The 15,491-nt window shown below is 35.2% G+C and overlaps 2 protein-coding genes across 2 annotated transcripts in view; one reads left to right on the top strand and one right to left on the bottom strand.

The window, feature by feature from the left end:
- Window positions 1–15,491, top strand: part of MCPH1 (microcephalin 1) — a 505,419-nt gene that overhangs the window by 301,633 nt on the left and 188,295 nt on the right. The window lies entirely within an intron of this gene.
- The window catches only part of ANGPT2 (angiopoietin 2), a 64,036-nt gene that overhangs the window by 16,771 nt on the left and 31,774 nt on the right, over window positions 1–15,491 (bottom strand). The window contains exons 3-5 of the mRNA XM_007948066.2: window positions 14,105–14,226; window positions 7,305–7,537; window positions 1,534–1,664 (exon numbers count right to left, since the gene is read on the bottom strand). Of these exons, the coding sequence (XP_007946257.1) occupies window positions 1,534–1,664; window positions 7,305–7,537; window positions 14,105–14,226 (486 nt within the window). The remainder of the gene's footprint in view (window positions 1–1,533; window positions 1,665–7,304; window positions 7,538–14,104; window positions 14,227–15,491) is intronic.

Here is a 15,491-nt window from a genome sequence, read left to right as displayed (position 1 = left end):
ATGTAGTCAATCTGATTCCTGTGTGTTCCATCTGGTGAAGTCCACGTGTACAGCCTCCGTTTGTGTTGTTGAGAAAAGGTGTTTGCAATGAACAAGTCGTTGGCAGAAATATATACTGTCATTCTATATTTATTTTAACATTTCATAATGGATTTCCTATAATATTCTTTTATCAAACCTCTGAAGAGAACCCACACTGAAATATTCTCTAAAAGAGTGTTTTTTTTTTTTTTTTTTCCTTATCTGGAACTCAATGTCTCATAAAAGCAACTTCTAGAGAAATATTTCTTGAGAAATCTAGAATAGCTGGTAATAATTGAGTTAAGCTATATAGTAGTTTCTCCTGGTAAGTTCTGGTTGCTCATTCACTTTCCATGCAGTTAACTGAACGTACAACTTGACATAAACTCCTTGTCTTTGATATCATATGTTAAGTCTTTCAGACTATGTTAGATAAAGTCAAGAGTATCAACACCAGCAGTTCTCATAGTTTGGCCTACGGACTTGTGAGGTCCCTGAGACCCTTCCATTAAGGCCACAAGATCAAAACTATTTTCAGAAGACACTAAGAAATCATTGGCCTGTGGCCTTGTCTTGACATTTGCATTGATGGTATAAAAGCAAAGGTGGATAAAACTGTTAGTGCCCTAGTATGAACCAATGCCATGTATCAAACTATATCAGTAGTCCTTATATTCTTCGCAGTTACAAACTCACAATTTAAAAAAAAAAAAATTTTTAATAGGCCAATTTCACTTAGGGATGTCATTGATAAAGCATGAAAAATGATCATTCTTGTTAAGCCTCTTTAGTTGAATACATGACTTTTTAATAGTCTATGTAATGAGTTAGGGATTATGTATAAATCACTTCTGTATACCAAAGTCCAGTGGTTGTTGCAAGGAAAAACTCCCGTATGATTATTTTAGTTGTAAGATGAACTAGTCATTTTTATTTTATGTTTTTCACAGAATACCACTGTTACTTGAAAGAACAATTGACAGGCAAACTATAGTTATTGAAATTTGAATATTAGAAGATATTTTCTTTAAAATTAATGAATGAGTCTGGCACTTCAAGGAAAACAAAATGCAAGGAGAATGTATTTCCTGTGAAATACAGGATCAATATTTCTATATCATTAATACAAAAAATCAAAGTCACTGCCATCAAGTCAATTTCAACTCATAACGACCCCCATTGGATTTCCAAGGCTGCAAATCATTATGGAAACAGACTGCCTCATCTTTCTTGTGAGGAGAAGCTGGTGGGTTTGAACCACAAACCTTTTGATTAGCAGCTAAATGCCTTAACAACTACATCAGCAGAGCTCCTGTTCTATACACAAAAATTGAACTTAGAACCCTTAGAAAATACTTATGTGGGGTAGACATTCATTATGTGTTTGTTGCTTTCATTAAGTGAAGTTGGGGCAAGATCTGTGGTGTGTTAGTTATGCTTTGTAAGTTCCTTTGCTTCTACAATGGCCTGAATACAGTCAGGGGAGTTAAAAATGGGAGACAAATACCTTACCTTTATCTCTTTTGTAGAATTGGGAAATGTTAATGTGTAGATCCCATTAGTTGTACGTCCTGATTTGAATGCTTCAGCACAGTCTCTGAAAATGATTTGTTCTTCTTTAGCAACAAGGGAGTTCTTAGATGCTTACAAAAAAAAAAAAAAAAAAATAGCAAAGTATGTAAATGGTGTTCATAAAAAGATAGAAATTCATTATTTCCTGACTCAGTCATTTATTGATTCAGCCTTCTTATGTTACATTTGAATTCTTATAATAGCCAAAAGAATATGCCAGTTTTCTGACATTTCCCAAAAAGTTACTCCTTCAGCCTATTTTCCTGTTAAGTATCAACAATATTACCAATAATGCATACTTCCTTTTTTATTGTCACTTAAATATAATGCAAGTACTTTACAGTCAGCTGTTGTAAAGTATTATTTTTTATAAATCTTCTATCTTGAATAGAATTGAATAAACTTTATTACAGAATAAGAAAAAAGAATGTCCTTAAAAACAGTGTAACCTTATATGTCTGAGCACAAGTATTTAATTTTCTGTAGAATATTGAATTTAGACATTTAGTTTTCTTAAAAAAAAAAAAAAAACTCACTGCCATCGAGTTGGATCCTACCTATAGCGACCTGTCCTTGGGTTTCCAATGCAGTATCACTACAGAAGTAGATTGCCCAACCTTCCTTCCGAGGATAGCTGCTGGGTTTGAACTGCCAGCCTTCTGGTTAGTAGTCAAATGCCTTAGGCACTACACTACCAGAGCTCTTAGTTTTCTTTAATAACTGTATTTTTTGGGTTTTTAGTAACTGTATTATACAGAACCATATTAAAAAGAACCATAGGGTATATTTGCCTGTGTTTTTGAAATTCTTTCTATAACCCTGAAAATTCTGTTGTTATTGTTAGTTGCCATTGAGTCAATTTTGACTCATAGTAACCCCACATGTTACACAGTAGAACTGCTCCATAGGTTATCTTAGCTGTAATATTAACAGAATCAAATAGCAAGACTATCTTTCCTGGAACCAGTAAGTGTTTGAACTACCAACCTGTAGGTCAGAAGTTGAGTGTAAACCATTTGTACCAACCAGGGACCCTTAAAATTTTAGGGCTATGAAATTCCTTAAAAGTTTTATCCTGATCTGAGCATTTATACTTTCCATTTCTTTTATGCTATACACATGCATACATTTATATTTTTTTTCACACATTTATAAACACATATATACTTTCACATATACATGCACACACACACATGTATATGATTGTTGTTATTGTTAGGTGCCATCAAGTCAGTTATGACCATACTGAGTGACCCTATATACAACAAAATTAAACATTGCCTAGTACTGTGCCATCTCCACAACCACTGTGTCAATCCATCTCATTGAAGGTCTTCCTCTTTTTCACTGACCCTCTACTTTACCAATGATGATGCCCTTCTACAAGGACTTGTCCCTCCTTATCATGTCCAAAGTATGTGAGATGTAGTTTCACCATCCTTGCTTCTAAGGAGCTTTCTGGCTGTACTTCTTCCAAAATGAATCTGTTTGTTCTTCTCATAGACCATGACATATCTCATTTTCTTCACCAACACCATAATTCAAAGGCATCACTTCTTCTTCAGTCTTCCTTATTCATTATATAGCTTTTGTGTGCATATGAGGTGATTGAAAATACCATGGCTTGGATCAGGCACATCTTAGTCTTCAAAGTGACACTTTTGCTTTTTGATACTTTAAAGAGGTCTTTTGCAGTAGATTTGCCCAATGCAATATGTCATTTGTTTTCTTGATTGCTGCTTCCATGGGCACTGTTCGTGGATCCAAGTAAAATGAAATCCTTGCCAACTTCAATCTTTTCTCCATTTGTAATGATGTTGCATATTGGTCCACTTGTAAGGATTTTTGTATTTTCTTTATGTTGAGGTGTATTCCACACTGAAGGCTATCATATTTGATCTTCACTAGTAAATGCTTAAAGTCTTCTTCACCTTCAGCAAGCAAAGTTGTATCATCTGCATATTACAATTTGTTGATGAGTCTTCTTCCAAACCTGATACTGCATTCTTCTTCATATAGTCTAACCTCTTGGATTATTTGCTCAGCATACAGATTGAATAAGTATGGTGAAAGCTTCCAACCCTGATGCATATCTTTCCTGATTTTAAACCACATAGTATTCCCTTGTTCTGTCTGAACAACTGCCTCTTGTTCTGTGTACAGGTTCCTCATGAGCGCAATTAAGTGTTCTGGAATTCCCATTCTTGGCAATGTTATCCATAATTTGTTATGATCCCCACAATTTAATTCCTTGGTATAGTCAATAAAACACAGGTAAGCACCTATCTATCTATCGGTATATATGTATATTTATGAAGCCTTGGTGCTGCATGGGAGCTCTGGTAGCATTAGTGCCTAAGACACTTGACTGCTAACCAGAAAGCTGCTGGTTCAAACCCACCAGCCACTCCTCGGAAGGAAGGTTGGACAATCTACTTCCATAGTGATACTGCCTCGGAAACCCAAGGAGGGGTCGCTATGAGTCGGGGCCGACTTGATGGCACATAACAACAACACCAATATGGTGCTGCAAGGGTTAAGAGCTCAACTACTAACCAAAAAACCTGGCACTGTCAGTTGTGTTATGTGAAGAGCAAAGATGTCTCTTTAAAGACTAAGGTATGCCTAACCCAACCCAGGGTATTTTCAGTTGCCTCATAAGCATGTGAAAGCTGGACAGTGAATAAAGAAGACCAAAAAAGAGTTGATACTTTTGAGTTGTGGTGTTGGCAAAGAATACTGCAAGTCCCATGGACTGCCAGAAGGACAAGCAAATCTGTCCTGGAAGAAGTACAGCCAGAATGCTCCTTGTATATATATATAATTATTTATAACTATTGATTTGTATTTTATTTTAAAGACCTCTAAAGCATAGGTTTCTATGAACCAGGTGATGTAGGTGGATGTCATAGGTAGACAGAAATCACATCTTCAGTTATGCTCAAGGCACTTAGGGGAAGGGTAAAGCTCTATCTTATTGCTCTTTTCCATTTTTTTCTGCCAGGATCTGGGCCATTTGATTGTCTCTACTTTGGCTCTTCATAGCTGCCACCTCATACTATCTTGGTCCCACCAGACAACATCAGATAATTAATTGTCTTTTCTTTTTCTATGGATGTTAAAAAAAAAAAAAAAAGTATGATTTTTCTAAACTACAAGAGTGAACTTTAGTTGGAAGGCATATATTGTGAACTGGCTAGTGTCATCATCAAAATTGTACAACTTTTTTGTTTGCTTGCTTATTTTAGTAGAAGCTGTTTCTATCAAAATTGAGAAAGTAAAAAGCTGACATAATGGCATAACTTAAGTAAATGTGGGAACAACATATTTCTCATGCAAGTGAGGAGTATTTCTACATCCTTAATATGCAAAGTATATCTGTTAAAAGAATACAACTTAAAGTGACATTATAAAATAAGCCATAGTTGGAATTTGACCCAGCTCTGGTGATATAGTTCCTAAGGCATTTGACTGCTAATCAGAAGGCTGGTGGTTCAAACCCATCAGCCACTCCTCGGAAGATAGGGCAATCTACTTCCGTAGTGATATCGCCTCGGAAACCCAAGGAGCAGTCTCCATGGGTCGGATCTGACTCTATGGCAGTGAGGTTAGTTTTTATGTAAAAAATGAACTTAAATAAAAATGCCATAACAGCAAGGTTTTGGTGGCTTCTTGGTCACAGCCAGCTACCCAGAGGGAGCGAGTAGTTGGACCTGTGGGCTCGAGACCATGGTCACAGGCTACATTAAGCTCAACTGGCATAACATACTATACGAAAAACATTGTTCTACATCCTACTTTGGTGAGTAGCAATTGGGATCTTGAAAGCTTATAAGCAGCCATCTAGGTACAATGATGGGTTTCTACTCATCCAGAGCAAAGAAGAATGAAGAAAACCAAAGACACATGGAAACAAGTAGTCCAAGGGACTGGTAGACCATGTGATCCTCACCCTATATGGCCATGACACCTGAAAAACTAGATGGTGCCCAGCTACCATTTGTCAACCATTTAGAGGGGGATCAGTACAGGAGATCATGGACAGAGTGAGAGAAGAATGTGGGAAAAAAAAAAAAACTCAAAATCATGAAAAAAAAGACCAGGTTTGTTGGTCTGATGGAGCCTGGTGAGATTACTCAGACTGTAGCCCCTAGCCACCCTTCAGGTCTGGAACTGAACTCATTCCTGTGGCTTCCAGCCAAACAATAGACAGGCATATGGGGTGAACATTTATATCAGGTAGATACACTACTTGGAGCAGTCAATCATGGGAGAACAGAAGGGCAGTATTTGCACAGGAAGACAGCTCAGGGTATAGGAGTGTATGGGACAGAAGAACACAGAGAAGAGGTAACTACAGGGAGGAAGTGGGATGAGAGCTGTTACATTGTGGGGAATTACAGTCAATGTCGTGAAACAAAGTGTGTATGAACTGCTGTATGGAAAATGAATTTGCTCTGTAAACTTTCACCCAAATCACAATAAAGATAAAATTAAAAATGCTGTAACAATTGTACATTACATCTCTAGTTCATGACCAAAAATGCATCCCTTCTTTTAACATTTAAGAGAACTTGAAAGGTTAAAATGTAATAGTAAGGAAGGTAAATATATTTAAAGATGTGGAATTTGAAGGAGACTATGGAGGGGTCACAATGAGTTGGGTCTGACTCAATGGCACATAACAACAACAATAACATTTCTTTAGCCAGTCACTTTAAGTATTATCTCATTTAATCTTCACAACAGTGTGGTATTATTATCCCCATTTAAAAGATAAACTAAGATTCATTATGGTTTAATAACTTGCCCAGCCTTATGTATCTAGTAAATGATGGAACTAACTCAAAGTAGGCTCTTTCCTACTCATGAATCAAAAATGTTTGAGGGCTGTTTTACCACATAATAATTAAATAAATATAAACTAACTTGATGGACAAATATAAGTAAACAAATTCAGTTTAAATACTAAGGAATATGCTTGCCAACTCTAAGACATTGATTTATTTTCTCCTCATTTTTCCCCTTTCTTTTCCTCTTTTTCTTAATTGATTCTGTATTGAGAACCTGTATTCTTTTATATCGGTAGCTCTGGTGGGGTAGTACCTAAGACATTTGACTGCTAACCAGAAGGTTCAAACCCACCAGCCACTCCTTAGGCAATCTACTTCTGTAGTGATACTGCCTCAGAAACCCAAGGAGGGATCACTATGAGTCGGATTTGACTCGACGGCAATGAGTTTGGTTTTTTTGGTTTATTTTTTTATATTAAATACAGGCAGTCCCCGGATTACAAATATCCAACTTATGTACAGCCCATAGTTATGAATCAACCCCTATAAAGCCTATTATATTAAAAATCCAGAGTACATACAATGATAGACATACAACAGATAGACACTACTTTGTGACAGATATCAAAACATTATTATTGTTTTTACTGTATTATTATGTTAAAGATGCCTTAGTGTATCTGGAAGTGTTTCTTTAACGCTTTCTATGCATGAAAAAGTACAGTATATATATATATATATATATATATATATATATATACACTATGACAAATGTTTGACTAACTGACGTTAGATATGAGCCACACCTAACTGTTCTGACTTAACATACAAATTTGACCTAAAGACAGACTTAGGAACAGAACTCATTCTTACTAAAGAGTATTAAAACCAAGGAAAATATGTGTGAACTTTACTTACAGTTTGATGTCGACATCAGAGACAATAAATTATGAACTGTCTCCATCAGATCATGTTGCTGCTTTTGAAGAACTGACTGATTCGTAGTGGCAGTCACCAATTGTTTTTCTAGCTCTTCAATAATGGAATTTTGCTTGGATACTAACACTTTGAGCTGATCTTTGTCTTCTTTTATTGATTGTAGTTGAACTACATGCTTGTCTTCCATATCTAGGACCTTCTTCTCTAGGAAACTTGTAAAGGAAAATAATTGTTAGTGAACGGTATTCTGATTACCATAAAAGTCAAGTGTAATATAGAAATGTAATACTTTTCATAATTCTAATGAAATATTTTATATTTATTGTGTCTCTGTTTCTCTAAAGCACTCTTTTAAGATGCTATAGGAGTTATAAAGTAACAGCATGCTGCCATATCTGTAAAGAAAATAAAACTTGCTGAAAATGTTGTATGTGTATATGGGTGTGTGTGTATATATTTTGTACACACAAATATTTGTGCATACACACATATATGCACATAAAAAGGCATCTCAGTGTGAACTGTGATTTGTACGAGTGCTACAAATATTAGATGCTATAAGATTCAGAAAATGGTGTGATATCATTTCAAGCTGTAGTGCTTGCTCCTTAAGTGCTGTTTTTGAGAAGGAAGTGTTTGAGTTAGTCTGGACCTTTGGGTAGAATATTTGCTTTCTTCTAAATTATATACATTTTAATATTAATCTTAATAATAATAACAGCTAATGCTTTAATTCTATGTGGCAAATATTCCTCTGTGAAGGAGGTAAGTACTTTGTCCAGATTCAAATCCTAGCTCACTAGACCCTGTGACTTAGGACAGTTTACTTAATCATTCTGTGCATCTGTTTCCTCATTGATAAAATGGAAATGATAATACTACCTACTTAAGTTTAGACTGATTCTTAACACACTGTAGCTTTTAGTAAAATGTTAGCTAAAATTAATATCAATGGTATTATCCCCATTTCCAATTAAAATCTAAATTCACTACCATCAAGTAGATTCTGCTCATGGTGACCACATAGGACAGAGGAGAACAGCCCCATAGGGCTTCTAAGGCTGTAATCTTTATGGAAGCAACTACCACATCTTCCTCCCTCAGACAGAGTTGTGGATTTGAACTGCTGACCTTTTGGTTAGCAGTTGAGTGCTTTAACCACTGTACCACTGTTGTTGTTGTTGTTGTTATGTGCCGTCGAGTCGACCCCGACTCATAGCGACCCCTCCTTGGGTTTCCGAGGCAGTATCACTACGGAAGTAGGATTGCCCAACCTTCCTTCCGAGGAGTGGCTGGTGGGTTTGAACCGCCAGCCGTCTGGTTAGCAGGCAAGTGTCTTAGCCACTATGCTACCAGAGCTCCCACTGTACCACTAGGACTCCTAAATGAAACCTAAAGACAATATGCCTAAAGTTACTCACAGCTGGTGGCAGAGGTAGAATTCAAACCCAGATCTTCCTGACTCTAAAATCTAACCCTGTCTTTCTTCTAATTTAGACCCCTTTCTTCTCTAAGAAATTTAACCTGCATTTTCATGTGCTTACTACTTAATTCTTAAAATGTGAGCTAACCCATTCAAAGGCTTTTCAAAAATTATTTGGAATAGCTGATAAATTTATGCTATATAACTTCTAAAAGGTTTTATTAATGGTTCTGTCGTTTATCTTTCTAGTTTTAATTTATAAAGACATTTAATGTAAATATGCTTAATTAAAAGTGCACTAATTTAGTTGTTTCCTGTCTGCTAAGCTAGAGAAAATGTTTCCAAGTATATGCATATGCCAAACACTTAAGAATGTTAACTGCTTCCCAAGAGCGCACCCAAAGACGTACACAATAAATGCACTTGACAAACTTTTAAACAAGATACAAGAACATTTGACAGTAACGCTTGCTTTCTCTGTTTAGCCACTGCATGGCTCAGCACACAGGAGACTTTCTCTGGTAACTACAGAAAACCAGCAACCAAAGCCCCTTCAAGATCTTCATTCTGTTTATGTAAGGCCAGTAAATAAAGCTGCAAGATGTAGAAACAAAGATAGCAAAGCAGTGAGCAAAATGTCAGATCCTATCTCTGACTTTTTTTTCCTCATCTGGAGTTTAGTAGAAATGAATTTGTCCACTGCTAAATTTAGTTTTAAAGGAAGTCCCTTTTTTGAGTCATCTGTAAGTAGTTCTCTCTCGGTTACGAATTATATTAGTGATGTCATCTTCATGTTTCAGAATTATTTTGAGGCCACTAACAAAGGAAAGGGAGCTCTGGTAGCATAGTGCCTAAGGCACTTGACTGCTAACCAGAAGGCTGGCAGTTCAAACCCACCAGCACTCCTCAGAAGGAGGATGGGGCAATCTACTTCCGTAGTGCTACTGCCTCAGAAAACCAAGGAGGGGTCGCTATGAGTCGGGGCCGACTCGACGGCACATGACAACAACAACAAAGGAAAAAGACCTGAGGATCTGCTATAAAGATTGCAGCCAAGAAAATTCTATGGTGCAGTTCTTCTCTGTCACATAGGGTCACTATGAGTCAGAATCCACTCTTTGGTTCCCACCAGCAACAACAAATACTACAGCCTCTGTTAATCTTGCAGCAATTAGGATAAAATTCACAAACCGTTTAAAACTTTTTTGGTATTTGTTGAGGGCACCAAAAATGTATTTTACCCACTTGCTTAAGAGGAAAATGTGGACTAGGCAGATAATCCTACTGTGCATTATTTGCAGCCTCCTGAACCCATTCATTTACTTACTTTCATGGGGCACAAAAATGTGTTAAATCAGTATCAGTATTTCACAGAATGGTGGTAAAAGGCGACTCAGGGTTAGGTTTGGATCACATCCTACCTTTCTTTTATTTGTTAATTCTTTTGACAAATTTATTGAATACTACTATGTGCAAAGTGACTTTTAAGATTTTTGGGGAAAGATCAGGTGAAACCATTATGAATCATAATCTCAAGATGCTAAAAGTACAAATAGTTTGATGATCTTTGCAGCAGTAAATTAAAATTGCAAAGCTATGTATATATTAACCAAAGTGTAAAGTCACCCTTAGCATAATGAACCCTATGTTGTTGTTGCTATGTGTTGTCAAGTGGGACCCAACTCATAGCGACCCCTCCTTGGGTTTCTGAGGCGGTGTCACTACAGAAGTAGATTGCCTAACCTTCCTTCTGAGGAATGACTGGTGGGTTTGAACCTCCAGCCTTCTGGTTAGCAGTCAAGTGCCTTAGGCACTATGCCACCAGAGCTCCTAATGGAACCTATAGTAGAATGGAAAAAGCCTTGGACTGAGAATTCTACCTCTGCTTATGACTAACTGTACCTTGTGCAGGATATTTCCTCTTTCTGGATCTCAAGTGATTATCTATTTAAAATAAAGGGTTCAAATTAGATGATCTCTGAAGTCCCTTCTAGTTAAAATAATCTATAAATCTTTTATCCCTTTTTATATATTTATTTATTGTTGGTAGTAACGTTTTCTGAATCTTTAATCTTGTAAATAACATCAACCAGCCAAGGAACTAATTATGGATTTATATTTTGCATATAAGCAACAGCAATAAGTATTGATAATTATTATTAAAATTTCAGTTGCTACTCTTAAATTTATCCCAGCCCCCTGTTACTCATCATATGACAATAAATATATTATCAAAATATCAACTTAATAAATGATCAATTAGTAAAATATTGTCATTTGCATTCATCGTTCATTAGTCTGATCATATTTATATTCAATTCTATTAATATTTTTCTTGATGACTGACTTATTTAAAAGAGATGACTTGAATTAAGTATAAAGCCGAGATCACTTGTCATAAGAAGAAAATAATCTAAAAATAAGTACATAAAGATTTTTCTATTTTATATTGAATTGTCAAGGCTGTGATCTTTTGGAAGCAGAGCTCCAGCCCAGTCTTCCAAGTTTCCTCTGGGTGGGTTCTAAGAGAGAATACTTCAGCAAGTAGTTGAGCACTTAACTGTTTTGGGACACCCAGATACTTTACGTAAAGCAGTAGTACTATGTAAATGAGCACAGGAGCATATATCGTTGCAGTTTACAGCTATAAAGAATCTAGGGATCAAATTCTAGAGCAGCATTTTTAAAAATGCAAAGTGGGACCCTATAGTGGCTCGTAAAATAAAATTAGTGAATTGAAACCAGAATTTTTTTTATGAACTGAAATTAAATAAGTAAAATAAAACAGATCAGAATGCAGTGTAGATTTGTAGCAGGAACCTTGCATATTGTAACACATATCATGACCAATAGTAAGAAGTTGTGCAAGAAAGGAAGTGGATCATGTGTACAGAATACAGATTTTCTTATCTTTATTAATTATTTATAGATGTTAATGGAAAAGCTTAATTATTGTCATATTTCACTTCTTATTTGTGACAAAAGAAAATGTGGTTTCTACAGCTAATAAGAGATTATCCTTCTAGCAGGGAAAAATTGGTTACATATTTTTTATGGTAAGTCAACTGATAGAAGCTGTACCTTTTAGTATGTGTACTATGATAGGTCATTCAGAAGCAATTTTTATGCTTCCAGCATAATTTATATTTTTGCAGTCTAATTTTTTGAACACTGCTGCTGGCAGCTGGATGAAATTATAGTTTGTTAGATATCTTTGACAAGATGATTTTCTGGAGAAAATGTTTTGATGCTTAAATATAATTTCACTCAAAACTAGATTAGAGTTATTGAAAAAGTGGAAAAGTGCATTATTGGTTGAAATAAACTGGATAAAAATGTAAAAGATTTAAGTAATAAATAGAGCAAGAAGAATGACCAAAAAAAAAAAAAAAAGGAAAGTGTGATTAGCATCATATTTTATATATTGTGAAGTTTTAACTTTTAAACAAATGTCACCAAATTATAGGAATGTCTGAAAAGTATGGTGAAAGTTAGTGAGTGCATTTCAAAGAACTTACTGAATAGCTAACATTTTAAAAATACGTAACTATCTAACGAAGTTTGCTTGTCGCAAGGGAAAATACTAAGCAGTGTGTCTGAATTCAGGAATAAGATTTACAGTTTTCTAGAGAAAGACAATATCATTTAACAAATATATACAAAGATGATGTTTGGGTAATGTAACTGATGTATTTAACTGATAATTTTAGCATTCTAACATATTATCATACTAAAATTTTTGCCAGCAAGACAAAAGCACCCAATATATGTTCCCAACCTTACTACACGTTAAGTTTGTGTGTCAGCTTGGCTAGGCCTGGTTTAGTGACTGGGCAACTGGATGTAGTATTCCCCATGATGAAACTGGTAATTAGCTTCATGGTGGAATCTATTGTGGACAGCTGAGTAGCTGCCTTATGGATGTGGTCTGCTTCCTGTGTATAAGGAGAAGCCTTGGAGAACGGTCTCTAGTTTATGGCATGCTTGAACCCTGTACGTAGCCATATTGTTGTTCAGCAGCCTACCATGCTCTGCTGACCTTGGGACTTTCAGTGAACTTGAATTAATGGCCTGCTGTGTGATTAGGTTACATCGGGACTGTGCCTTATTACTTGTCAACCTTGAGCTTGTCAGCCTCTGCAGCCAGCAGCTGAGTGAAATAAAGCCTCTAGCTTCAGTGGGCTGGGAGCAGGAAGCAGAACTGAAGCCCAAGGTTGAGGGCCTTTCACACAGCCCCTAGACCACTTTGAACTTGGAGTTAAACCCTCCAAACTGTAAGAGAATAAACTCCTGTTTATTCAAGCCATCCCATTCGTGGTATATTCCTGTCAGAGCAGCACTAGGTAACCAGAATACTGCAGCATATTAAAGAAAACAAATTATATTTGAGAGATTGTTTTATCTCAAGTGTCTCTTTCAAATCTTTATTACTTTGCAGAAGAGAAATTTAAAACATTAAAGAAAAATATTTGGTTAAAAATCTATTTGCTTTTTAAAATACTAAATCAATAATTTAGTTCAACTGGGTAGCTAAAGAGAGAAAGAATTATTTCAGCTTAGTTGTTAATTTACAATGAAGAATGATTACAAGACAGTAAATTTATCATGATCTGTTAAGAATCATTGTTTAAATCATGAAAAAGAAAGAGTATATTGTTATTATGACAATTCTACATGTACTCTGTACATGTTCTCATTAAAAACAAGGAAATATGCAAGCCTAGTAGTTCAAGTATGTGTATAAAATTGTCCTCATATGATCCAGGCTGAAATGAACCTATAAAAACAGTCCTTACCTATCACCTATATTATTTTTTCATTTTTTTATCTTGAAAGATATTCTATATTTAAATGTTGATAACATTTTTGTTTTTATTATTTATTTTATTTAGCATATATTTTAAGAGTAAGTATTATGTAATGAAACTTATTTTCAGTTACATATTACTTTATAATTTAAGTATATTTTACCTACTATAGGCAATATTACAGTGGAAAAAATTAAGTTCCCAAACACAAAGAAACTTGGCAAAGTTGATACTAAAATGCCTAGGCAAGTGGCCCTTTTACTTCACAACAGTAGCAGTATTTTTTAAATAGAATTAACATGCATACTATCGGGGGCATCCCTGTAAAAAAAAGTCTTTAAGGGACCAGAGAATAAAAGGCAAAATTGAAGATTATGTTAGAAGGTTCTTGCCATTTCAATGTTTTATCCCAAACTCCCTCCCGATCTTCCTCTCACAGATTTCTAATTTTTAAACTATACATTAAGAAATTCAGCACTTTGGAAAGCTATGTTTCAGCTCTAGCAAGTGTACAGTTTTGTATTTTTTTTTTTTTGTACTTTTTTTACCTGTTTTTATCTTGCAATTTGTTTATTTCATTGGTCTGATCCAAAATCTGTTTTTCCAATTTGTTTGTAGAAAGGGAATGTTCCAGAAGCTGAAGTTCAAGTCTTGTTGTCTGATTTAATACCTAAAAGTAAAAAAATGAAATTGTTATTTATCATTTTTAATTAGATGTAACTTCCTCTTAAATTACCTGAATTATGGGAAAACACAAACAGTATTCATTTACCCAACTATCTTATTTTGGCATTATTTTACCTTTTCAGAAAAGGCTTAATGTCCTGGGTTCCATCAGGGTATACTGGGTTTTTTTTTTTCACCATACCTTTATTTTGGGAAGTGTTTAATAGTCTGCACAATGATATTTGTGTCACGTGTTATTTTTCTTGTTCTTTCATATTTTATCATTTCACACAATGAGACAAATGGGAAGATAAAATAATCATATTTGGTATACTAAGAATTGTTCATGAATGAATAAGATTTTCCCTCTGCTTGAAAAAAAAAAAAGCTATTCTCGTATTTTGTGTAACTTAAGATGAAGTGATTAGCATTCACATGCTTCTATTGTATAAAAATACAACTTAGTTCTCTTCTACCTTTCCTAGTTTTGATGGATTTGCTTAGCCTTTCATTTTCCTTTTCTGTTTTTCTTTATCCTAGTTTAAAAAATCCTATCAATCAAGTAGAGACAGTGAAATGTCAATATAAAGTGGAAGATCAGTTTGGCTTTGTATACCTGATATATAACTGTCAGTATTACTTTTCTCATTGTATTGTATTCAAACAACTTTAAAGACTAATTCTTTAGAGTTTGGCTGCCTTTTGGCAGGAAGAATTGATTACTCACATCCTCCATGGTAATGGTTATTCAGGATGTGATATCACATTTAAGTGTAAATCAGAATTGTTGCCAAAGAATATGTGTCCTTGAAAGAATCATTGTTTTCTTGTTGTCTTTATGTCAGTAGTGAATGCCTTGGCCTGGTCACATGGAGACAATGGAAGTTTTAAGGATGGTCTGACCCTTAGTCAAACTGGTTGTTTCATGTCATGAAAACTGTTCTGTGAATGAATAAACCAACATAATGGTTTTAGTTTTACTGTTAACAACTGGAATATAGATATGGCCTATATTAATTAGACCCAAACATTTTATGTTGGTCATTTCTAAAAGGAAGTGGATCAGATCTCCTGCTGTAGCTCATAAGGGCTATAAGATGAGTACAGTTTTGTTTTTTCGAGGTGCAGGGAGAGGTGTAGAGGAGGATAGAGTACCCGTCCAGATACTGACCCATGGAATAATTGCAATATTCTTTACATCACTTTTCTGATGTGAATCATGCTTTTGTGAGGGCCTCAAGACATCCATCTGCAGATGACTAAATTATC

The sequence above is a fragment of the Orycteropus afer genome, unplaced genomic scaffold, assembly GCF_000298275.1.
Source record: "Orycteropus afer afer isolate SDZICR_OR568_19922 unplaced genomic scaffold, OryAfe1.0 scaffold00200, whole genome shotgun sequence".
NCBI classification, from domain to species: Eukaryota; Metazoa; Chordata; class Mammalia; order Tubulidentata; family Orycteropodidae; genus Orycteropus; species Orycteropus afer.
This window is presented reverse-complemented; position numbering and strand designations above follow the sequence as displayed.